The sequence below is a fragment of the Emydura macquarii genome, unplaced genomic scaffold (genome assembly GCF_026122565.2).
Source record: "Emydura macquarii macquarii isolate MOO-44397 ecotype Brisbane River unplaced genomic scaffold, CSIRO-AGI_Emac_v2 contig_3692, whole genome shotgun sequence".
NCBI classification, from domain to species: Eukaryota; Metazoa; Chordata; order Testudines; family Chelidae; genus Emydura; species Emydura macquarii.
This window is the reverse complement of record NW_027133829.1, coordinates 7,850,780-7,876,233: the sequence shown is the minus strand read 5'-3', so window position 1 is coordinate 7,876,233 and position 25,454 is coordinate 7,850,780. Positions and strand designations below refer to the sequence as shown.

At 41.1% G+C, this 25,454-nt stretch overlaps 2 protein-coding genes across 5 annotated transcripts in view; one reads left to right on the top strand and one right to left on the bottom strand.

Moving 5' to 3' along the window:
- Window positions 1-20,561, bottom strand: part of STN1 (STN1 subunit of CST complex) — a 54,463-nt gene extending 33,902 nt beyond the window's left edge. Inside the window, exons 1-2 of one of the 2 annotated variants that reach the window (XM_067537008.1) lie at window positions 20,512-20,561; window positions 4,494-4,679 (exon numbers count right to left, since the gene is read on the bottom strand). In XM_067537008.1, coding sequence (XP_067393109.1) covers window positions 4,494-4,626 — 133 coding nt within the window. In that variant the 5' untranslated portion in view covers window positions 4,627-4,679; window positions 20,512-20,561. Of the gene's footprint in view, window positions 1-4,493; window positions 4,680-5,727; window positions 5,745-20,511 lie in introns of those variants that run through there. The other variant, XM_067537009.1, reaches the window with a different exon arrangement.
- Window positions 20,562-20,795: 234 nt separating this feature from the next.
- The window catches only part of SLK (STE20 like kinase), a 56,561-nt gene continuing 51,902 nt past the window's right edge, over window positions 20,796-25,454 (top strand). For 2 of the 3 annotated variants that reach the window (XM_067536988.1, XM_067536987.1), the window contains exon 1: window positions 20,796-21,671. In XM_067536988.1, coding sequence (XP_067393089.1) covers window positions 21,522-21,671 — 150 coding nt within the window. In that variant the 5' untranslated portion in view covers window positions 20,796-21,521. Of the gene's footprint in view, window positions 21,797-25,454 lie in introns of all 3 variants that reach the window. The other variant, XM_067536989.1, reaches the window with a different exon arrangement.

Below are 25,454 nucleotides of genomic sequence, written 5' to 3'. Positions count from 1 at the left end.
ATCTTTGCATTGATGTGTACACAGCAGCTAGCACAATAGGACTGTTATCTCAGATTCAGGCTTATAGGTGCTACCACAATACAAATAGCCCATTTTAAACAAGCTGAACAATAAGCACTATCTTCCTATTTTGTCACTCCCCCAGGTCAATGGATTCTTTTAAAACGCCCATTATTAAATCTGTTTCTACAGAATTAAATACACCAAGTCTTATACACTCCATGTCATCCCTAAGGACACAACACTAGACATCAGGGGAACATAAAGCCAGTTCTTGGCTTCCAGAAGGAGAGCAGCGTGATGCTTAGTGTCAAGGAAAAGTGAATATATTAACAAAAATCAAGAGCAGTACTTCAAGGGCAAGTCAAGCCAAGAACCTTCTTTTATTCAAGAGGATAAATATATGCACCTAGTCTTTCTGGTCAATAAACCTACTCAGGACTAACTGGTTTTCCTGATTAACTCACTAGATTTTTCCCTTATGGGTGTTTCCTTCCCTTGTCCCTCTCCCCCAAACGCAGTCTTAAATCCTGCCTGACCTAGTTTGGGGTACATAAACACCACCAGAGTATGGAACAAACTGCGGCTTATTTAGGTTCTTCCTAGTGATAATGCCAACCCAATGTCAGCCCTATGCTACGTTACAAAATTTATATATATGGGCGATATTGGCTGGAGCTCAGCAGGAAACAGATAGCAAAGCATACAATTTCAACAATGGTTAGGAAATAAAAGGTGTGGCGTAAGAGTTAGCATAGAAACTAGAATTTACTGCAAGGCCTTCCAAATACATGAAGTATCCTTCATTCATATTTAGAAACCAAACAGGCAAAGCCTATTCCTATTTCTTACTGCCTATTAACATGCCCAGACAAAAAGCATCTATTTTTAAAAACACTTGAATACAATAAAGTGACCACCTTTCAACATGAAGGTAATAAAAGAAAAGGCTAGAAATTCAACATAAAAAATTAAAAAAGGGGTGGCGGGGGAAGCACAGCCAAAAAAAATAAAATAATTTTTACAATTAAACTTGATTAGATCCCAACACCACACATATAGAGAAAGTTAGCAAAGACTTTCTGCTCTGTCAAACAAGTCTCTTAATTTTAGAGAGATTGTTTCATACCAGTTAAAACAATGAAGAAGAGAAAGTTAGTCACCTTTGTGCTGAGGTTCTTTGAGATGTGTGTGTGACCCTTCCGCGCACAGGGTAGCCATCTGAAAACGCCAAGGTCAGGGCAGGATGCAAAAGGAGAGCAGATTCTCCCAACACAGGTGGGTGACACTGAAGTCAGACTTCCCAACCAGCCACAAACAATGCTACTGATTCCCCACACTGGTTATCAAGAAGCCAGTACACAAATACATACAGCCCCCTTTACTGCATTTCAGTCTCCGGCTCCCAAAATGGACAAAATGGATCCCAGGCCTCAGCCTTTGAGATATGCCGTGTCAGGTACTGTTAGAAAGGCTATAAACGTGCTAAGTAAGATGATAATGTTTATGTTCATGTGTTATATGTGTAATGGAAGTTATGGATAAGGTTGATATATCTGTATTTCAAATTGTGCTGTGTCTGGGCAACATCCCAGACAGATGGCTACAGCACAAGTGCCTGCTTAATGGCCCATTAAGGAAACTCACAGGTACAATGGGCCAGGGGGAGAAGCCAGGGATATACCTGATGAGTCACCAGTCACTCATGTGACCCTGGACTCCATCTTATTCCTGTAAAGTTCCACAAGCAGCATGGCAAAGGCCAAAGGACATAAAAGGCAGCTGCACCACATCCATTTCGTCTTCAGTCGTCTTCAGCCTTCAGCCACCTACCTACTTCTGGATCAGCTCATCTACTGAAGCTGTGAAACAAAAGGACTGAGATCCATCCAGGTACTGCATGTACACCAGAGGGACTATACAAGCCTGCAAACTCCACAATTCTCCTAGAAACCAGATATATATGGACTTTCAAAATCATTTGTATCTATTTGATTGCTTTAATCCTTTAACATTCCTCTTATAGTTTTCTTTCTTTTTATAATAAACCCAAAATACCACACTGCCAGCCAATCCTTTAGTAACTAAAACTAAAGGTAAGATCCAAACTTGTATTGATCTGGTACTGTGGCTGACCCTTTGGGGTCAGGAGAAACCTTTTTGGTAAAGAGCATAGAGTTTTAAATAACTGGACTCTTTACTGGACCTAGTGGCTGATTGGGAGCCAGAGACTGAAATGCAGTAAAGGGGGCTGTGTGTGTTTCTATTTTGGCATCTTGATAACCAGTGTGGGGAATTAGAAGCACTGTTTGTGGCTGGTTGGGAAGTCTGACTTCAGTGTCAACCACCAGTGCTGGGAGTATCTGCTCGCCTTTTATATCCTGCCCTGACCTTGGCATTTTCAGGTGGCTACCCTAGGCATGGACAGGTCACAATTATTATTCCTTGCCTGCATAGAAGCGCTGCCACCATGGCAAGAAGTTTTGAAAAGACCTTGGTGTGGTAGATAGACCAAAGGGAAGTACTTTGTACTGGTAGTGGTTGTCTGCCAGTGTCAATCTGAGGAAGCATCTGTGCACTGGTGTATCGTGAGATGGAAGTAAGCATCTTGCAGGTCAAGGACTGAATCTTGTGGCGAGTTTGTGAAACCTCCTCAAGTGGTATTTCAAAGTCTTGTGCCACTCTCTTGAACAGCTCCTGAAATCATTTGAAGTCATCCACCTTTGTAGATGGGGGTGGTTATTATGGCATCATCCGGTGATGTCTCATGCTCTGTTGTGTCTTCCATTTCTTCTGTGGTTTCAGGAGGTGGTTTTGAAATAGGTGAGGCAGAGCAAGTTGGGGATCTAGTTCTATCCTTATGAGAACTGGAGGTACTGCTGTAACTCCTCGTGTATGTCAACCATGTGTTTCAATTAGGCCACTGCATTAGGTATGACATGGGTGGCCTGAACCATGGAGGCCCATACCACGGTTGTGTGTGGTATCTTGTGTGTGTCCTAGGTTCTGGAGAAATGGGATTTGGTCTATGAGGTGAGGAGTGCTGAGGTGAAAAGACTCTTTCTTCCTCATCTTCTCTACTAGAAAATGGTATCAGAGAAAAGGCTTCATCCCTGGTCATATGAGGCAGGGAGGTGTCTATGCCAAGGTTTGGTGACTGCAGTGTAGATGTCACTCTTATGTCTGCTTGGTGGTGGTAATGTTGTTTTGACTTATGTTTCTTACCTAGTGCCGTTGTCGACACCATGTTGTCACTTGGCACTCTGTTTGGAGTCCATGCTGATATAATTGGTACTGTGCTCAAAGTCGGAGCCGCACTTGAGGTCAGTGCTGGCCTCGGGGTCGATGCCGTAGTGGGGAATCAGTGCTGCAGCCATTATCGGTGTTGCAGCTACCAGTAAGTCAGCTTATCGTGGCTTTCTAGGTTTCATCTGTGCTGTGGTCGAGAAGGTCATTTTAGTTATGACCTTTGACTCTGCACCAGAACATTGGGCTTTCTTCAGTACTGTTGATCAGACGGTACCAGAAGAGCCCGGCATCTCATAAGTTCTCAGTCTAGGCACAGTAGATCTAGCCAGTGAACTCCTCTCTCTCCTCTCAAAGATTTCTACTCGGGTTGAGGAGAAGTTCCATGGTCAGGATCAGAGGCAGGTCTCAATGGACTTTTCCATCAGGATTAACTTAAGTCAGAGATCCCTGTCCCTTGTGGCTCTGGCCTTCAAATTTTTGCAATGATTGCATTTGTGTTATATGTCCTTCACCAAGACACTGGACACATTGGGAGTGTCCATCCAATGCTGGGATGGCGTCCCTGCAAGACGTACATCTCTTGAAGCCTGGTGAACCAGGCATGATGTCGAATTCCCTGAGGGGAAGACTACTCTAATCTATGCAGGTAGGAAAGAAAAAAAATATTTTTTTTAAATGGGTAAGGTTGGGAGCTTAACTACTGACTAAAATTAACTCTATACAAGTACTCTACAACAACTAAGATGGGTTATAGTTGGAACTGCTGCTCCATCTTGGACCGCGGATGGTTGAGAATGAACCGAGAGGGTCAGGTCGCTCACGGCTCAAGGCACCAATGGCACCATGAGACACAGCTGTGCATGCAAAACCCAGACAAACAATGCTGACAAATCTCTGATCCAGGATGTACCACACACCTAGAGTGGAGCATTCACAGGGACACCACTCAAAGAAGAAGTTCCATTTCCAGCACTGTCACTACAATTCTATGTATATTAAGACAAGTTCTTTGACCTCTGGGTCTTGTTTTCCTGACTGTAAAATGGGAATGATATTGACCTATCTCACAGGTGTGATGAGAGCCCATTCATCAGCATTCAAAAAGAGCTCTGAGATCCTTGGATAGAGAGTACCATATAAGGCTGCAGCTTTGTAAAGCTGATACTGTTCTACAATAACACCGCATTACTAATTAAACCTATTACATTTCTATATACACCATAATAATCAGCATATACACATACCTGGAACCTGCTTAGATTCTTTCATTTCCTTTATATCCTTAATGTAGAGTCTTGCAAATGCAGAAAAGACAGGATCCAACCCCCATAACAGGGAAGGCATCTCCACTTCATGCTTCGCAGGCTCGGACTGCATTCAGAAATCAAGTGATCAATTCCCATAAAGTAGGGATTGCTGATGATCTTTACCTACACAGGTAAAAAAATGCTATTACATATAACCCTCAGAAATTGATTGTGAAAGTTTCCTCACACAGTAGCACAAAATATTTAAAATATCTGCTGTGTTAACATGAAGTGACCAGTAATACCATAGCAGCAATAGCATTCTGCCATCAACTCCTTCAAATTAAACACCTGTTGAGGGGATTTTCCTAGAAAAGTATGATAGAAAGATGTCCAAAATATACTTCACTAATAGAGTTGGAGCATCACATGCCTTCTGTTTATCTAGTTTCATTCTTCCGTTTCTCTTTTTGTTTATGGTTCTCTTCCTCTTCCGAAAAAGTGTCTCCCCAATAATTTTTAATTGAAAAATTAGCTTATTTTATTGGAAGCAAATAAGAGCAGCCCCCGTTTCCCCATTTTTGCCACACAACCTTCAATACTTGATCCCGGTTACCTCCCCTTCTTTCTCATCCTGCTTCCCTTGGCTCTGCTTACTATCTGTTCCCTTCTCTCACCAACATGACTAATCCAGACATCCCACTAGGATAATTTCAGAAAACAGATGTTCTGCCCAAAAATACCTGCCCTAGGACACCCAGTAGGAATTTTGAGCCTTGACATGCTTTATTGTTAACTTCCTTTTTGCTGGCATTTAAAGTAAAGTATGCCAGGTTGCCCCAAAGTATGAAAGGAACTGAAGAAACAGTTCTATTTGTTTCCTTTTGCTGGGGAAGAAGAAAGATGAATACCACTTCCTTTCAACCTCCCCAATTTTCAGTGCAAGTCCTGTTGGTATAGAGATGAACACATTTTTATTACTTAAGTCTTTCAGGACAGCCACTCCTTTTGTTTATGCAAAATTAACTCTGGTTCTTTGTACTTGATTTATTTTTGTTTCTTCCTCCCACAGGCAGTTCTCTACTTGCTTCCATGCTGCTCCTTACACATGAAAGGCTCTCCCAAAACCTACCCAACCACTCTCTCCTCATTCAAATCCTTCCACAAAGTTTGTGGCTCCCGTGAAACCTGCAAGGTGTGAACTACATGATGTTTACATCATAAAACTCACCAAGCACCACTGTCAGGAATCTGTGCAGGCCAGCTGTGGGTTACTCCTGACACAAGATTAGAGTGAAGGGAAGCTTAACCCTATCCTACTCAGAAGGAAGAAGTTTAAGATATCATGCCTGTCTCATGATGCTATGAAAAACTATTCAATTTTAGGGTCACTTCTTCCCTGGAAAGTAATCTGACACAATCAGATGGTTTTGGTTCCCTCAGGAAGTATTTTCCTTTGTATAAATCTGTATCCCCCCAAAAAAGTGTCATCAGGTATATTTCCACATGTTGAATTCCAACATCTGTCACACTTTTACAACAGAAGACATTTCTCTGAGCCAAACCCAAGATGACACTCCTAGACCTGAAACTGACAAGGGGAAGAATTAGGCAACAAGCAGGTCTGACTACATTTTACTGCATAAATATACTTGTACTGGGGTGGAGCAAAAGAAGAAGGTCACCACTTGCACATGTGAATCCCTGGGATAATTAACGAAGGACTTTTCAGCAGTAGCCTTGGAAATACGGCACCATTTGAGACTTTGATAGCAATTACCGTATGTTAAGGATGTTCAAACATTCCCAAAAATGGATAGGCTGGGCTGGTATCTTCCCAAAATCCAAGTCCCATACATACATACATAAACTGGAGCAGCTGCCATCATCTTTTACTTCGCCCCCATCCAGCAGAGAGAAGGCTCCCGCATGCATTGCTCTATTTTGAGCTGAATGCCCAAAGACATGGCCCATATTAATGCTATGCTCCTTCCAGCCACTTGTGAATCTTTGCAAAGGGAGTTAATAACTATTGTTGATAACTGTTAATAAGTGTTGCCAACTCTCATGATTAAGGAAAACAATAATTCTCACAAGACTCATGACCTAAAGCCCCAGCTCCTGAAGTCGAGGAGATAGGTGATGATTTCAGTCTTCAATCTTAAACAAAAAGTAAGTTTTTAGCCCTTTTGACTGTGGAGAAAACTTCAAAATGTGACCCCAGTGCACCCTAAAGGTAAATAAACTCCAAATCTATTATTTTTACATAATCTCATGATTTTAAAGCCAATCTCATGATTTTTGAACATTTGGGGTTGGCAATACTGTTAATTCTAAAACCCTCAGGCCTCTCTCTGGCTCAGAAGGGCCTCTTACTCAAGGCACCGCTGGGAAGAGGTACAGGCCTCTTGGGGACACCAGAAGACTTCTACACACCTTCATGTGTACTTTTGTGGATGTGAAGCACCAAAACATTCAGAAGACGTGCTATAGAAACAAAATTGACAAGTTTGCGGAAAGCTCTTGTGGAGTGGTATGAGTGGAAAGGCACGAAGACCCACAGCAACTTCAGAAGACCCCAACATGTGAGGAACATCTTGATATTCACCTACAGATATGTCCTCACTATTTGAGATGGTGGATTCACACTTGCAGTAGAGGAATTTGATCTTCAGGTACAAGGAGTAAACATGCTACACTGCAGCCACTACCAAATTTTCTAAACTAACAGTAAATGTACAATCCTGCTTTCTTCTCTGGTCTTAGGCGCTCACCACTTTGTAGCCTCTTTTGAATTATTTTTACAGAACTCAGCATTCCCTGTTGGGGCCTACTTTGGCAATTCTTTGGTCCCCTAAAGATCTAAAGGAGAACATAAGTATGGAGGGATTCATGCTGCTATATGCCTTTCCATCCCTGCTGTGACTTCCATTGTTCTAGTATTGTGGAACTCCACAATAGTTCTGTAAGGAATCATTCTGTCACTTCTCATAAGCACATTGGGTACATACCATCTGGGCTTAATTTAAGAAATGCCTCCCTTTTGCTCTCTTACTGCAAAAGAGGGAAGGAAAAGATCCTTTTTAATGCATCTACTGTGCAATGGTGGTTTTCATTACTTCACACACACATCTATATTGTCATTCACAAATGTGCTCCTTGCTAGGAGGAAAACAAAACCAAAAAGTTAGGGGAACCCTAAACCTAGCTCCAAGTACCCTAACCATAGAAACCCTAACCCTAGTGCAGGGAGCCCCACACATAGGAACCCTATCACTAGCTGGAGTATACGCTCTTCCTGCATCTGTTTGTAAATTGACAAAGGATGTTTTGACATCCAAGGCAGAATATCCCAGGGATTTATTAATTAGTGAGTCACCCTGGAGAAAGTGGAACTTTCCATTATGCTAGTAGTGGCTTTAAGCTCTTAACTGATACTGGTGATATTTTATCGGGAAGGAAGATAGCAGCTAGATTATATACTAAAGGTTTAGGGACACAGCAGGTTTCCTGGACACGTGTAGATATTTGTGCCATTATTGATTATAATGTTAACAGACAATTCTGAGTAGATGCTATGCATACTAATAGTTCAAGTTCTAAGACGCTCTGACAACTCTTTGGCAACGGAAACACTACAGCATTCCACCAAAAGGTCAGCCCCTCCTGGTCTTCATTTCATTTTGCTGCTGCACAGTTAGAGATTCAATCCTGTTGGAGGAGGAGGAAAGAAGAGGGCTTGGATGCATAAGTTTCTTAGATACAAAAAACATCTTTACTTCAGAGATAGATGGTACAGCCACAAACAAACAAACAAACAAAAAAAACAAAAAAAAACAAAAAAAGGAAGAGTCTGCTATTTGGAGCACTGTATTATGATTCATAGATTCCAAGGCCAGAAGTGACCATTGTGATCATCTAGTCTGACCTCCTGTATAACACAGGCCACAGAACTTCCAAAATAATTCCTAGAGCAGATCTTCTACAAAAATATCCAGTTTTGATTTAAAAATTGTCAGTGATGGAGAATCCACCATGACCCTTGGTAAACTGTTCCAATTATTAACTACTCTCACTGTTTAAAAAAATTATTTCCAGTCTGAATTTGTCTAGCTTCAGTTTCCAGCCATTGGATTATGCTACACCTTTCTCTATTACATTCAAGAGCCCATTATCAAATGTTTCTTCCCCACTTATGTACTTATAGGTTGCAATCAAGTCACCAATAACCTTCTCTTCGTTAAATTAAGTAGATTGAGATCCTGGAGTCTAGCAAAATAGGACATATTTTTCTAATCCTTTAATCATTCTCTTGGCTTTTCTCTGAGCCCTCTCCAATTTATCAATATCCTTCCTGAATTTTGGGCACCAGAATTGGATGCAGTATTCCAGCAGCAGTCGCCCCAGTGCCAAATACAGAGATTAAAAACATCTCTATCCCTACTTGTGATTCCCCAATTTATGCTTCCCAGGATCTCATTAGCTGTTTTAGCCATAACATCACACTGGGAGGTCATGTTCAGCTGATTATCTACCACAACCTCCAAATCTTTTTCAGTCACTGCTTCCCAGAATAATCCACCCCCAACCCCCCTTCTGTAAGTATGGCATACATTCTTTGCTCACAGATGTATATTTTTACATTCAGTAATATTAAAAAGGCATGTTTGCTTACACCCAGTTTACCAAGCAATCTAGATTGCTTTGAATAAGTGACCTGTCCTCTTCATTAGTTACCACTCCCGTAATTTGTGTGTCATCTGCAAACTTTATCAGTGATGATTTTAGGGTTTCTTCTAGGTCATTGATACAGATGTTAAATAGCACAGGGACAAGAACCAATCCCTGCAGGATCCCAGGGGAAACAGACCCACTCAATGACTTTACCCTATTTACAGTAACATTTTGAGACCTATCAGTTAGTCAATTTTTAATCCATTTCATGGGAAACAGCTAACGCATCTCTAGTCCAACCCCCTGCTCAAAGCAGGGCTAACCTTGGTTAAATAATCCCAGCCAGGGCTTTGTCAAGCCGTGGCTTAAAAACCTCTAAATCTGGAGATTCCACCACCTCCCTAGGTAACCCATTCCAGTGCTTCACCACCCTCCTAGGGAAAAAGTTTTTCCTAATGTCCAACCTAGACCTCCCCCACTGCAACATGAGACCATTGCTCCTTGTTCTGTCATCTACCATCACTGAGAACAGCCTAGCTCCATCCTCCCTGGAACCCCCTTTCAGGTAGTTGAAGGCTGCTATCAAATCCCCCCTCACTCTTCTCTTTTGCAGACTAAACAAACCTAGTTACCTCAATCTCTCCTCATAAGTCTTGTGCTCTAGCCCCCTAATCATTTTTGTTGCCCTCCACTGGACTCTCTCCAACTTCTCCACATCCTTTCTGTAGTGGGGAGCCCAAAACTGGACACAATACTCCAAATGCGGCCTCACCAATGCCGAATAGAGGGGAATGATCACTTTCCTTGATCTGCTGGCAATGCTCCTACTAATGTAGCCCAATATGCTATTAGCCTTCTTGGCAACCAGGGCACACTGCTGACTCATATCCAGCTTCTTAGCCACTATAACCCCCAGGTCCTTTTTTGCAGAACTGCTGCCTAGATCGTTGGTCCCCAGTCTGTAGCTGTGCATGGGATTCTTCCATCCTAAGTGGAGGACTCTGCATGTGTCCCTGTATGAAAGCTAAGGCAGTTAGCATACATATGTTCAGGACCTGTGGCCCAGATAAGTAATGATGAGTTAAAGGATAAGACATATATGGTTCTAACCTTTACCCTAGATAAGTCAGAAGGCATCAAAACAGGGGGGGGGGGGGGGGCTGTCTCAGGTTATGCCCTGAGTAAACTTCAGATAGATAGACCACAGAACCCATAAAAGGGCCAGAAGTAACAAAGGTGAGATAAACAAACCATCTGGAAAGAATGCGGATATGTCATTAATACGCACAAACCTGCCAGCCTATAGAATAAGTGTGGGGTAAAGAATCCAAATTTGGACTTAGGAGGAGGACCCATGAAGCTCAGGGTATAAGAAGGAGCAAATCATATTACTTGGGGCGATCGTCAGCTATTCCTTCTTGCAGCTTCCTTTAGTTAGTGTTGAGATTTTGTTTTTTGTTTATACTTAGTATTATTTGTAGTGTTAGTTTTAGCCTTATAGCTCTTAGCCCCTGAGCTCTCCACTCAAGAGTTGAGGAACCAAACATCTCTCTCAACCAGGTCATTAGGGAAGGGTGGGAGTATATTAATCCAAAGCACACTGTAGATATATCTGTATCACAAGTCTCTAAAATAAGCTTGTAATCTTATCCATTATCCATTTGATTATTTATTTTCTTTTAATCAGTTATTTGTCTATCATCTTCTGATCAGATCAATTGGCGAGCCTATAACCCCATTCAAATTACTAAAACACGCAAAATCAGGCTACAGTCTCTCCAAACACTGTAGTTGTTGAGAATACACAAGTTTATTCTAGATAGAATAATCTTTAAGGCCCCAATTCTGCAAGGCGCTCCACACAGGTAGAAAATGTGACTGGAGTCAACAGGGCACCACACAGATGCAATGATGCACCCACCCAGAGCTCCTTGAAGATTTGGGGCCTAACTTTGTTTCCACTTAGAGAGAAGGAATAAAGCAAACTTGACCCTGACCTCCATTTTAAGCCTGAGCATTACCTTTGTTTTCTGCCCGGAAGGCATTGTCTTATATCTTTACCATGCCCCTAAATGAAGGCCTATAGCACTTCCTGTCTGAAGATACTATTTGCATCTCCAGAAACAAGCCTATGCAAGCTGAGTGTGAGTGGGGAGAAGTGATTTGAGAGTTTCTTCCAACTGACAGTCACATTACTTTCAATTTTACCTGGGGCAATTCCCCGACCCATTCAGCCCGGGTGAAAACAAGGCTTCTGTTATGCTTGTCAAAGATTAGATTTTCCCACACTGCCTGTACTTGTTCTCAGGCTCTGTTAGCCAAGACTACAAGAAAGATACCAAGAGAATGTTTTCCTGAGCCAAATAAAGTTCATATGGGGTAGACTGTATGAAAGTGGCTCAAAAACAGCGGTAACCCTTTGCAAAACTGATCTAATACAAAATGGGATCAAGTCAGCAATTTCCTGAAGAACTTCATTATAGGAAGCCACTGCTGTGCCTCCTCACCCATGACTGTAGCATTTAGGCAGCCTAAACAATGATATACAAAGCAGCTCTGCTAGGTAAAGATGTTCTATTTCAGTTCAATGCAGGTTTTACAAGGCTAAAAATATAATAGTCACTGTCAAAAAGAGCTGATGGATCTGTGTAGATTCTTTTTGATACTTTTTTACAGTGTGCTGCATTAGCATCCTCAGGCTACGGAGTAGGAACCTCCGGCAGTCTATGAAGCACTTTCTGATAGTCTGGGAAGAAGTGGCTGATTATACAGTGCTGACTCCTATCCCCAGCTGCTAAAGTCCAGTTTCTTTCCTCATATTAATTTTTGTAAGAGCAATTGCTGTAGCTGCCACATGATGTTGAGATTGAATATCTCACTGACACTCCCTCCCACTCTGCCCCAATCTCTGTTAAGACATGCAAACTATAAAAATATTTGAGACACCTGCTCTGCAGTGTTTGCATTTCCCCAACTCTAATGTAGTTCGCTCATCTCTAGATTCTGCTAAGCCTTTGCTGCCTACTTCTGCCTTGTAAAGAACATTTTGAATCCACTAGGATGGCATCAAATGGCAAGAATTGTCTATAAGATTTCCTGAGCAAGAATACATCTTGGACCGTTCCCTACAACAGCTTTAATTCACTCAGCCCTCTTGGCAAGTCACTCATTTAGAACGCTAATGTTATGGATATGCACTTATGTTCCTGACTCCCTATTATTGCTACTTAGAAATAAGAAATGAGCAGCCTTTTGATAAGTAGGTTTGAAGTGTGGTTTGGTTTAATTATACTTCAGCTTCTGTAGCCACCACTCTAAATGCTGCTGAAATGTTATTTTGCACCCTCTCACAGCAAACCTCCTCAACGAATTACAACAGATACAATACGCTGTAGCTCAAATCAGAAACTGCAGTAATTACTGGATGAAATTCTATGGGCTTGTTTTATGCAGAGGGTCAGACTAGATCATCCTAACAGTCCCTTCTGAGCTTAATGTATTAATATTGTGGTGTTCTGCACCGTACTAGAGTGTTTTGGGTGAGATGTTCAATTAAAATCCCTTCATTCGGCAAATTAAAGATTCCAAGGCATTTAGGAAAAAGAAGGGACAAAAATCAGAGTTCTAATTAACTGTCTTCCAAAAAGCAAATCCTAGTATCCAAGAGTTTGCATGAGCTATTGTTGAACACACAACAGCAGCTGCGTTTTGCTTAAACAATTACACTATTAATATCTTTCTTTGCTATGGAAGCATTTTGGGATACCTTAAAAATGCTAAATGAAACCAATTTCTATTCTACAACATAATGGCATCTTTGCCTTAAAAAAATGAATATCGCAGAATTCCCGTTATGAAAACTCAAATAACCCAAGCAACATTCTGCATATAAAATTATTGTTCTGTATGTGTAATGTATCATTAAACATGCAACCCTACAATGCCACTTTTCTGAAGTCACTTTTCACCAAAAAAACCTATATTTTTAACTGTCTCCTAATTTTAATTTTGTTTAGATTTTCAACTTGAACATTGCATTAATTAATGTTTAGTGTCATTATTTCCTTTTTGTGCTACTAATGAAATTTGATTCTACCACACTGTATCTCTTTCCATTTTGTGATTAAAGTATATCTTACTGCCAAACTAGTAGTTGTTCGTAATTTATCTTTCAGCCAAAATGTTCTAGTTTTGGAAATAAAAAATAATCCCCCATTTTTCACTAAAACATAATGGTAGATGTAAATAATCAGATCATGTTTACAGCAAAACCTGAACTAGGCTGATTTGCTGGCCTTAATAAAAAAAGATCTTTTTAAAATAACCTAGTTATTCATATAACTAGTGTATCATTCAAATAACCTAGTGTATCATATTACAAGTTATTTTATTTTAGACTGCAGCCCATCATGACAGAACAGAACATGGTGCCAATTTTGGAAACAAGAACCTGTGGTACAGAGGAGGGAAATAAGGATTTGCAGCAAGAAAAGCAATCCTTATAGATGTTATTTGTTCAAAAATGTTTGTGCTATTGTTGACTGAAAGCAATATTGAGATGCAAAGCAGTCTTTATCCCTTAATAAATTCTTAATCTTAACTATTATGTGAACTAGTGAAAATTTTAAAGCCATAAACAAAGCAAATCAGCTTGTGCTCCTGTGCAAAAGGAAAGGTTTAATTACCATTTGGGGGTAAGACAACCATGGTGTAGCATTTGCAGCACATGCTTTCATGTGACTGAACTAAGCCTCTTAATACCTATCAGATGGAGGGTGCTCTACAAGATTTAAGTACCTTTTCCTGTGTTCATATACTGCATAATGAAGTTTTGATCCAATACCCTGAGAAGAGCTACAAGCTGCCTTTGATTTAAATAAAATATAATCTTCATTGATTAAAAATGGTTAAATGGTCTAGAGTATTATTATAACTTTTGGTAATATTATAGATATTTAATTAAAACAAAAATTATAGATTATTATTTTAAAGAAATCCAGATTATAGATTTACTGGTTACTTCATTAAGTCTGAAAGATTGTTATAAGAGGTATTTAAAATGTCCAGTTTAGTATATAGGTATATTCCAAATATAGTGGTTAATTTTTTTTTTGAAAGAAAGAGATACCTCTTTAAAACCCACAGGTTCCCCTGTGAACAGTAATTTATTATAAGTTATATGTGTTATTCAGTCAAGACAGTTACCTAATAGAGATCTACTAAATGCACACTGTAGTCAATAACTTATTCAGACAAAAGCAACCATCTTACAATAGGAAAGTTAGAAGAATATACATTTCCTGATGTAACCAATGGTCACGAACCTAGTAGTCACTGGATATCACTTTTTGAGCTACACGTGTAGATCTTGATAATAAGGGATAGTCTAGATAATGTCTGGTCCTGCCTTGAGTGCAGGGGACTGGACTAGAAGACTTCTCAAAGACCCTGCCAGTCCTATGATTTAAAAGGGCTTTTATCTGACATTATACTAATGTCTGAATTTCAAAAAGGAAGTTTAATTAGGCAGTTGTCAAGCAGTCGATGTATATATTCATGTTAGCTCTGCGAGGCAATACTGTACTTAGTTTAACAGTTCTAATAAGCATAGCAGCATAGTTTAGCTGTCACACTGTATGCAGGATTGACAGTCTGTTTCAGTATTCCATTCCTGAAGGCGATATTGTAGCTAACTAGCTAGAAATACTGGGTCTAATATATACATTCTGTAACTACTCCACTGAAGAAGTCAATAAGTTAACCAGGAATGCATTTGGCTCAATACATTTTGCTGAGTAGAGGTAATCCCTTTTTTCCAATGTCAGTTCTTGAATAAAAATCAAATATTTGACAGACCTTTGAGGATTTCCATCTTTAAATTTTTCCAACTTTATTCATAGACTCATAGAATCATAGAATATTAGAGTTGGATGGGACCTCAGGAGGTCATCTAGCCCAACCCCCTGCTCAAAGCAGGACTAACCTGTGATATTTGATTTCAAATAAAACCAGCATATCATCTGAATTATCAGTATAGCTAGAAACAGTTAGTAACACTGACACTATTTGTAATTCAGCCTCAAAGTTCAACCTCCTACTGAGAAGAAGGCAGCTTTCCGCAGACCTTATAAGGTAGCCCCACATCAGTTCCAAATTGAGAAGGATTTCTTCACAGACAATGTTGTTAAACTTAATCTAAAATTCTGCTGAACACAGCAACTAAGACCCTAGGCTGCTGGTGTGTTGAGATCACTGCCTTGTACTCCTCTGTCTGCATCAATTTGCTATCTCTTGCCTTATACTTCAATTGTAAACTCTCGGAGCAGGGACTATCTTTTTGTTCTGTGAATTTACAGCACCCCGCACAATGAGGTCCCAGCCTATGACTAGGGCAATTAGGTGCTACGATAATACAAACAATAAATTAAAATAATAATAAATTTGCATTGTGTACTGAAATTTTCACAGCACAAATACCAAATAGTTCCATAGCAGTTTTCACAGATTAAAAACAACTCTATAAAAATCCATCAGAAGCAAGGAATCATGCAATGGATTGTTTCAAGGTCATTGTTAGAAGCCTGAATATTGATTCAGATTAATAATGTAACAATAGCCCTGAAACTTGTCCTTTAAGGGACTGACCTCCAGTATTATACTTTCTTCCTATCTGCCCCATAAATTCCTGAATAATTTCCATTAAACAAACAGAGACTTAAAGACAGCAAACAAGGAAGGGGGAAAATGAGTTTGTGCCTTTCTATTGATTCTTTATGAAGTATCCAAGAAAGGTTCTCTTCCCTCCTCCATTGCCCCCTCCCCCCCAGCCCCGCTCTAGAAATACAGGTTTCTTCCCTACAAAACTAGCAATTACACTCCTTGAATAAACAGCTGAGAGCTCTGCACATACATTGAGGAATCATTCAAGACAACTTCCAGCAAGAAATGGGAAAATACGACTTGACATTTGTGATATTTTTGGAGGGGTAGAAGAGAGAGAAAAAAAAACAGCCCCTCAGGCCTTCCTAATATATCAAAGAAACTAAAAAAAGGTACAAATCCCTTTATGTTCTCATTTTCAGATCACCTTTACTGACGCGTGCATGTTCCTTCCGATGATACTAGAAACTCCTCACAGACTTTGCTCTATGGGACTAACTAGTCAAAAACAAGACAGAGAAATGTGTTTAGGACTTGGTAAACAAGTGCCTAGCAAGCACACTGTTGACACTTCTTATACAAATAAACCTAGAACCCAGGAGTAGTGGCAGCATGGTAAAGAGTGTGAAGATGAGAATAGGAAAAAGGCCACAAAGGGAGGAGTAAAATGAAGAGATTGGGATGAGCATAGGAAGGGGAAAAGAGAATGAAATGACAGCAGAGATGCAGCTGAAGGAAGTATTACATAGAAGCTTATAGGAGAGCTGGAATGGGCTGAAATTGATGTTATAAGAGATAGTGGGGGAATTCAAGGAGGAGGATGACATGGTCAGAGCAGTGGGAAAAGCAGATGATGCAATGGGAAGAGGTGAGAAGCAGGATGGCCACACAGACTGTTTCGGTAATCAAAATGAGATAAGACTAGCTCACAGATGGGTAAAGAAAAATTAGTCAGATGACAGAGACAAGATAGATATGGAGCGGTCAATGGAAATAATTTTGGCACCAGGAAAAGATGTTGGAGGGGCAGCTAGAGGTTCAAGAAAGGGTTGGGTGGATGTGTTCAAGAGAAAAATTAGGAGTTACCTTCATAGGACAGAGCACAGAATTGAATGGACTCCGAGAATGGGGAAGCCATGAAGGGTCAGTATGGTCTGAGAAAAACCAAGAAAAAGGGTCACAAAAATCGAGAGGAAAGTAGAGCATGAGAAAGTGATTAAGTGTTGAAGGTGGCAGACAGATACAGGAGGAGGAGACTAGAGGTGTCCCTTAGAGTTAGCTAGAAGCCAGTCATTGGTGACCTTAGTCGGGCAGATTCAGTGGAGTGGAGGCAGTGGAAGCCAGACTAGAAGAGATTAACCAAAGAGCAGGCAGCCAGGAAATCAAGACAGCCAAAAACAAAAACAAAACAAAATGCAAACAAAAAACCAACCCAAAAACTACACTGTTAAGGATTTTGGAAAGGTGAGAAAGCAAATAGGGCATAAATTAGAGGGTCATGTTAGTTTGTAGAATATTTTAATTTAAACTTGGTGAAGGGAGAACAAAATGAAACAGAGGAGAGAGAGAGAGCAGTTAAAGTTAAGAGTATTAGGGACAGCAGGAAATGAGAAGGGATGAGGTCAAGGGGCAGACAGAGTTTAGAAGCAGAAAGTAAGAGAGACTTCAGAGTCAGAAAAAGGAGCAAAGGAGGTGGGGGTAGAATTAAGCTTTTAGATAAATAGATCAGGAACGAAAAATATTCTAGGTCAATTTATTCAATGCAGAACTGGAATAGTTTTCTTTTTGCAAAACTTGACATTAATCTGCTCCAGTGAAAGCAATCCCTGACCAACTTTCAAAGGCAACTGAAGTAAATTAGTGGAGGAGGAACTGTAATTTACCTATCAGTCACTTTTACTTTTCATCCCTAGCATTTGGAAGCATTTACAGTTGCTAAAAACTTCTTGCCTCCAGGAATAGGTGGAGTTTCATATACCATACCCCAGACCAGGAAGTCAGTACAAATCAGGAAGGATTTGCTTCTGCCACTTAACCTTCACCTTATAGTGTATATTTTTAGGATAGGCTGGCAAGATATTACACTGGTGTCGCAGAAATAAGGGAAGAGAAACTTGTGTTTCAATCAGACTTTTCATAGCTACAAAATTTTTCATCTCAGGATCTGAAATTGCTTTACAAACATTAAGTAAAAGAAAAGAGTGGAATTATGCTACCTTATTGCTCAATACCTGAGTCTTTATGGAATCCCTTCAAACACGTATTTCATCTTTTTTTATATGAACGGTAGACCTCCTGGAAGCAGGGAGTTTGTCTACATACCAGTCTAAAGCACAAAGCACATTTGGGGCTTTATATAATGTATAATTATATACCTATTGACATGGTTAGAGGGCTGGCTGCACCTTTCCCTCCCCCCACTTGTGGTCTCTGAGTGCACCAAGTCTCAGGCCTTTTGCCTTTACCTATCCTCAGCTGGAATTCTGCAATTCTCCCCATTCGTAGACCAAGCACTGGGCTACAGTACCATGTACAACCACCATACTTATCTTGTACATCTGAATAAATTTGAGTACCCGTGTTCTTCTCTTCGGAAGTCGGCCTAACTTTTTCAGAAACCCCACCATGTGCTTATCTTAGTCTGGTTGCCCCAAACATCGCCTCTACCCTGCCCTCTCTTTTGAAAGTGTGTTCCTTCTAAAACCTTTTCATCTCCAGTATGTGTGGGCCTTTTCCTGCCCTGGTATTGTCTCAGAACATCCCTCAAGTATCTGCAGAGAAGTAATTTATCTTGAGCCATTCCTTCACTCTCTGCTTATCTTTACTTACAACCCATATTTATACAGTAAATGGTCCAAGATCCAGGTAAACATACAGCATTTATAAATTATTACAGAGCAGTTCCAATTCCATAACACCCATTATTACAGAGGTATAAACTGATGCACAGAAGAGTAAAGTGAATTGCTTACAGAAGAGTTAGTGACAGGACACAAGAGTCCCAATTCCCTAACCCGTGCTCTAGCCAACAGATCATGCTCATGACTACATTCACCCTCAGATGACTCCACAAAAGTTTCTGTCTTTCAGCTTGACCCCCCCTTCTTCTGATACAAGCCAATCCAATTAATCCAATTTCTGCTGAAAGTAACGGGAGTTGGACTGGTTTTAGAGCTACAAGATAAAACTTGTGCTTACACTTCCCACTTGTTTTAATGTCCCATCAGTGGACTGGTTCAAAGGATGTTACTTGGATTTGGCTCCAAACCAAGTTTTTGGTTTTTTTTAAAAAGCAAGCTTTTACAAAACTGAATGCCAATAGAAATGCTTTTAAAAAATCCAGCTGTTTTATTTTTAAAACCAAACTGACTTTGTTATTGTCCAGCCTGAAGGAAATGCAAAAATTAAACAAACATTACAAGAGCCAACTGGACTTCAAAAATCCTGAGATTTCATAATTTAAGGTGGGAAACTTTGTTAACCCCGGAAAATCAATTACAAAAATATTCAGCCATAACTGTGTTTCTCTCTTACTGAAAATTAGGTCAGTTTAGCGAAATTGCTCCAAGGTGTGAAAAATCCACATCCCGAGTGGCCTACTTAAACTGAAATAAATCCCCGTGAATTCTTCCATTGACCTAGCTACAGTATCTCTAGGGGAGGCAGATTACCTATGCCAATAGGAGAACCCCTCTTGGTGGCATAGGTAGCAGCTACACAGTAGCACTACAGTGACTGCAGATGTGCCACTGTAACATTTCAAGTGTAAACAAGCCCCAAGTGCTTATAAAATCCCCATCACTGTAATATCATAGTGCCTCATGGACATTCATGAATATATCTTCAGAAACTCCTGTGAGAGAGGAGCACATCATCATCCTCATTTTACACTGCGAACTGAGATACAGAAAGGTGAAGGGCCTAATATATGGAGATCCTGAGTATCCAGAATGCCCAGTCTAAGTCAATGGCAACTGGAAGCATTTGGCTCATCTGAGACTCAAATGCTCGTTTGCCCAATGTCACACAGGCAGACCAGATGTGGCGATCCAGCTCGCTCAAGTCCAAGTCATGTCTCAGTTCAAGGCCATCCTGCCTCTCCTTGCAGCCCACCCATTACCTGTTTTAACTGTAAGCGCCTCAGGGCAGCGAGCTGATCTTATTTGTGTGCGAAGCACCTCACACTTTTTGTGCCATCTAAACACGAACAGGATTACAACAGGATCCCAACATTCCCCCATATAGTGAGGTGGGGAAGCAGAAGCAGGCCTACTCCCTCAGTTAAACCCCACAGGGCGCCACACACTGACGGTGCAAAGGACATCACACCCTGCTGTGACCCGACCCAGCAATGCACCCAGAGCCATTTCGGATCTGGAAACCACTTGGCTCCAGAAACAAAGTACAGCGCCAGAGCCTCTGGCATGACCCCGCCCCCCGCTAGCTAAGCAGCCCCTGGCCTCCAGGGCTAAACCCTCCTATGGGCACACTTGCCCTCCCAACACTCCCCAGCTCGGCCTGGCCTGTGTGCTCTCCCTCAGGAGATAGAGGGGTACCGCTCCTCCCGCCTTTCCCCCATACACTGGGCGATCAGAAAGAGGCGGGAATATCCCCACTGGTCAGTCAGGAAGCAGAGGGCTGCCACCCCCACGAGAGAGCAGAGCCCAGTCCACCGACTTACCCGCCTCGAGCTCAGCGCGTTCCTATTGGCCCCTCTCGCTGTCTCTCCAGCACTACGTAAGGGAGAACCCCGCCCCCACTGCCGTTCGGCCGTTTAAACTGGTCTTCTAAGCCCCGCCCTTTACCCAACCGGCGAGTGAGCGTGAGGGGGAGGGGAAAGCGTCTCCGGGCTCGGCGCTCTGTGCGCATGCGCCAGTGGGGGAGGGGGGGAACGGGGGGAGGGTGGCGTCAGAGAGACGTAGGCGGAGCCGGGTAGGGGCGCGCGCGCTAGGGAGGTGAGGCCTGGCGAGGCGAGCGCGCGGCGAGCGACGGTTCCGGATACGAGGGCGCGAGGCGGGGGTGACTGACTGAAGGAGGCCGCCGCGGCAGCGGCTAGAGGAGCCTGACGCTCAGCCCCTCCCCCAGCCAGCCGGCCCTGAGGAGACGCCGGTTGCCGCCCGGAGTGAGAGAGAGAGAGAGAGATCGGCCGCCTGCCTGGTCTCTGCGCCTGTGAGGGAACCGGCCACCCCTTCCTCCGGGGCTGCAGGGTGGTACGGCTCCTCTCAGGGAAAGGGGGTGAATCCCCCCATCCCCCCTGGAGGAGAAGGGGGCCCAGGTGACGGCTTCTTCCATTCACCCCCTCCGCGCCATCGCCAGTGGGGCAGGAGCCTCCACCCAGGATGTGAGTGAGGAAGATCGTGCTTCGTCCCCACCCAGCCTGGGACGCCGAAGCCCGGACCCGGACGCCTGGCGCCGATGTGACGGCCACGCACCCGGCTGCTGCCGAATCGCGATTCAGGGAGGGGGAAAAAAAACCCGCCTCTAAACACCGGGGGGGGGGATCTCAGCATCCCGCTACCTGCCTCAGCTCAGCCCCACCGGGCCGGGGGGCAACGCGCTTGCAAGAGGCTGCTTAGCTTTCCCTCGCAGGAGGCGGAGTGAGATCGTGCGACGCTGTCGTCCTTCGCACCCTCTGCGGGTTTCCTTTTAGTTTTGGAACATTGTTTTTTGGGAAGGGGGGGGGGAGGTGCAATGTCTTTCTTTAACTTTCGTAAAATCTTTAAGCTCGGGAGTGAGAGGAAAAAGAAACAATACGAGCACGTCAAGAGAGACTTGAACCCGGAGGAGTTCTGGGAGATCATAGGAGAACTGGGAGATGGGGCTTTTGGTAAAGTGTTCAAGGTAAGAGAGAACTTGAGAAGTGGCAGCTAAGCCCGTGTGATTGTTGTTTCTTGAAATAACCGAATCTCCAGCTTGCCCTTCTGTAAGGCCTGTCATCTGAGGCTCTCAAAGCATCCTTGTCACAAGTAAGTATTATGCCCGTTGTCCACTTTGGGAAACTGAGGCAGATAGGTTGTGATTTGCCCAAAGTCACATAGCTGAACAGTGACAGCCGGCTGAAAGTCCTAATCATCACAAAGAATCATAGAAACTGGAGATAGAAAAGACCTATTAGGTCATCGTCCCGCCCTCTCCTCCAACCCCGGCACTGCTGAGTTGTTCCTTGCTTCTGCATTTTGTTCTCCAGTGTTTTGTTCAGTCTGGCTTTTAATCTCTCAAGGGGTAGATTTCACTAGTAAGAATAAGTTCAATTTTCTTTCCTTGACTTCTTTCTGTAAAATACCAAATTTAAAAGTAAAATTGACTTATATGTCTCTTGAGTGCTGATCCTGTGATATTTTTAATGAGGCCATTTGCCTTAATAGAATACCTTGTTCCCTTTTAGGATTGAATTAAATTCCCCGGTGTTTTTCTTTTTAAATAGAAGGAGTTGTGTGCTGGCTGTCCTAACTAGTTTCAGTGGCTTGATTTAAAATATTGAAATATAGCAGTATAAATTTATATTTTTATAGGCTGCTTACTATCTTCAACTTCACAGAGGAAGCCTACATTGTAATAGTTTAGATTTGTTTGATAAAGACACTATATGTCTTTATGAAAAAAGACAGATGTCAACAAATAAACCCATGCCTTCAAACTTTCTTCTCTGTTGAAAATAGGGGCTTTGGGTTTCACATGGAGCATCAGTGCCTCTAGTTTTATGGAGTGCATGTTGTTTTTTGTTTGTTGGTGGTGGGGAGAGAACTGCGTCCTCAAGCTCATCAGGAAACAGACATGGTGCAGGAAGGTGATACCTTGAGCTAGTTCACAGGACAGGAATAAAGTGTAGAAAAGGGGATACCAGATGCATTGTTGCTGGAAAGTAACTAATTGTTTCAGTCAAGAAGTTTTCATTTTTAAAATACTATATTTCAATGGGAATACAAGATAGTTTACACAGTTTCTGTACCTTCCAGCAAAAGGCAGCTATACTGGAAACAAACAATTTTGCATTTTCTTACATCTTTTTTCAAACTGGTAAAGGCAATAACACTTTCCATTAACGTTTTTGTAAGTTAAGTAGTCTCTATTGCATGCTTCCCTTCTCACTAGGTGAGCAAACCTGTTCTAATTGCAGAGTCTGGTTTTCAGAACTCTTCTATGTAAACAACACCCTTTTAATGGAGACACAGAAAGTTGATTATTTTATTTTTTTTAAATCAAAGTTTAGATTTTCAAAGCAGTATAGGGAATTGGTATGGCTTCTAAGAAAATGAATGGATGATGTGTATCTAAATCCTTGAGATGGTTTTGAAAATCTCAACCAAATTTTCTGATGTAGCCGAAATAGCTTGTATGAACTCAACATTTTTTTTTTTTTAAACTTTGTGGATTTTTTTCCCCTTCTGATTATTATAATCTTCTTCCCAGTAGGGGAGAATGGCCAGGCCCAAGAGCAACACCACTAAACATGCTCTGGCCCATCCCCTTCCATGTGCCTACACATCTCTTCTCTTTAGCCGCTGGTGGTAAACAGCTTGCAGGACCTGGGTAAAATCATGCAATGAGCTCCCCTGAGAGAAGCGCAAGTGATGTTGTCATACTAGTGCATGATGCAGGAAGTGCAGTTGACCAACAGAACAGTGAAACTGTGCATTTTGGTATTTTGTGTATGAACAAAATAAGCATACTAAAAAGAGATTTTTTTTCCTGCTCCTCTGCATTCAGAAAGCAAAACTTTTAAATGCTGAAGTTGTTCACAATTTTCACACACAATTGTCAAACTAAACATTTTTTAAAGATTTTTTTATTTTAGATTATAATATTCAGAATTACACTTGGAATTCTACAGTCTTGTTACTTGTGCTCTCACAAACTTATTTACTTGAATGTAAATATGTCAATTTTTGCATATTTTAACAGTACTGAAAACTCCCTTATTTTTAAAAAATGGGAAAGAGGCAGATATCTATCAGCAGAATTGGTCATATTTTCTGAGGAGTTCAACTGGTTTCTATTTATAGTTTGAGAGGAAGATGTCTAAACTACACATCCTAAATATCGTCCAAGGACCAACATATGTATTGCAGCTTGTTTACTGAGGCTGTTGCACAGAAACTTCTTAGTTCCAAGTGTTAGAGTATGTCACACTCTTAACTCCTGGACATACACTTCTCTGTTTAGAAGCTGCAAGGATAACATATTGGACTCTAAAAGTATTAGAAGCATGTTGTAGTATTTCAACAGAACAGAGTTGTCACCTTTTTAAAGACAATTTGTATTTAGTCATTTATAAAGCAATGAATTCATGCCAACACATTTTGGAAAAACTACCTCCCCTTCTCCCTCTCAAAAAAGATATTTATTTTCGTGACCATGCCATTCTTTGCTAAAGTCACATGCTTTAATAGCGTGTATATATACTAACTGCATCTTGAATACCAGTAAATGATTAAATTACAAAGCAAGTATAAATAAATCTGCTGAAAAGTGATTAGAACTAAGCTTTATCTGGCATCCAGAAGGGGGTGAGGCAAATAGAGCTGTTTAGTCACAATACCATTCTGAAGCTAGCAGCCATACCATGTTAAGTAGATCCTGGATCTCGAAGTCTTCTACCCAGTGAATCTAAATCAAGCCACTCTTGTTATCTTGCACAAAAGTGGTGAAGAATACTCAGATGTTTCTCATAGAAGTATTAGTTTTTATGGCAACCTGAATGTCAAAAGCTTAAGGGAAATAACATATCACTTCCATAGCACAGTTTTATCTGCATTGGATTTAAGTAGACTAAAACATCTTTTTATGTAACTATTAAGACCCTAGGAACCTATGTGTGAATGTCCCTTTTCTCAGTGTTTCAGCAGATTTGCAAAAAAAGAACAGTAAAGTCAGATTTTGGGTTTCTTGGGTATTTAATGCAAAACATAGATCAGGTTAATTATTTGCTATAGCTTACGTTTAGAAACATCTTTTAAGTAGTCATAATTCATTTTCATTTGCAAAATACATTTAAGCAGCACCCCCAAAACAACTTTTTTCCTTGACCATATTTGTTACTATTGGTCATTTTATTAATATAAATGTATTTAATACTGGATATATTTACCTAACAAAATTGTTATAGTATTTAAGATATCTAATTTGTAGATTAAATATTTTTCTGCTAATGGCAAGGTTCTTTTTTTCTTCCAAATCATTTATCCCATTCCAGTTCAGTTCAGTTTTATTAGATTACATGTGGCATATATCTTTTGCAAATACAAAAAGGAAAACATACACAATCTAAAACAAAAACATCCATATAATACGTTAAAATGTCAATCAGAACTGCATAAAAACTCTCTTTTGTACAATGCTAAAAGGGCAAAAATTGCCACCGATTTAATTACTACCAGGGATTAAGAAAATAATAAAAACATTTATCTTTTGAGATGATGTTAAAAGTACATGTGCGCACACACTCACACAAAGAGTTAAAAAAAAAGAGATAAAATCCACTGTGCTTTCAGAAGCTGGAAAATTCTACAGTCCAAAAAATAATGAGGTAGGTCTTCCAACACTCCAGATTTACATGGGTGAAAACAAAGATGTGATGGAACTTTTCCATATCTGCCTTTAAGGACAGTAAATTCCATGGTTTGG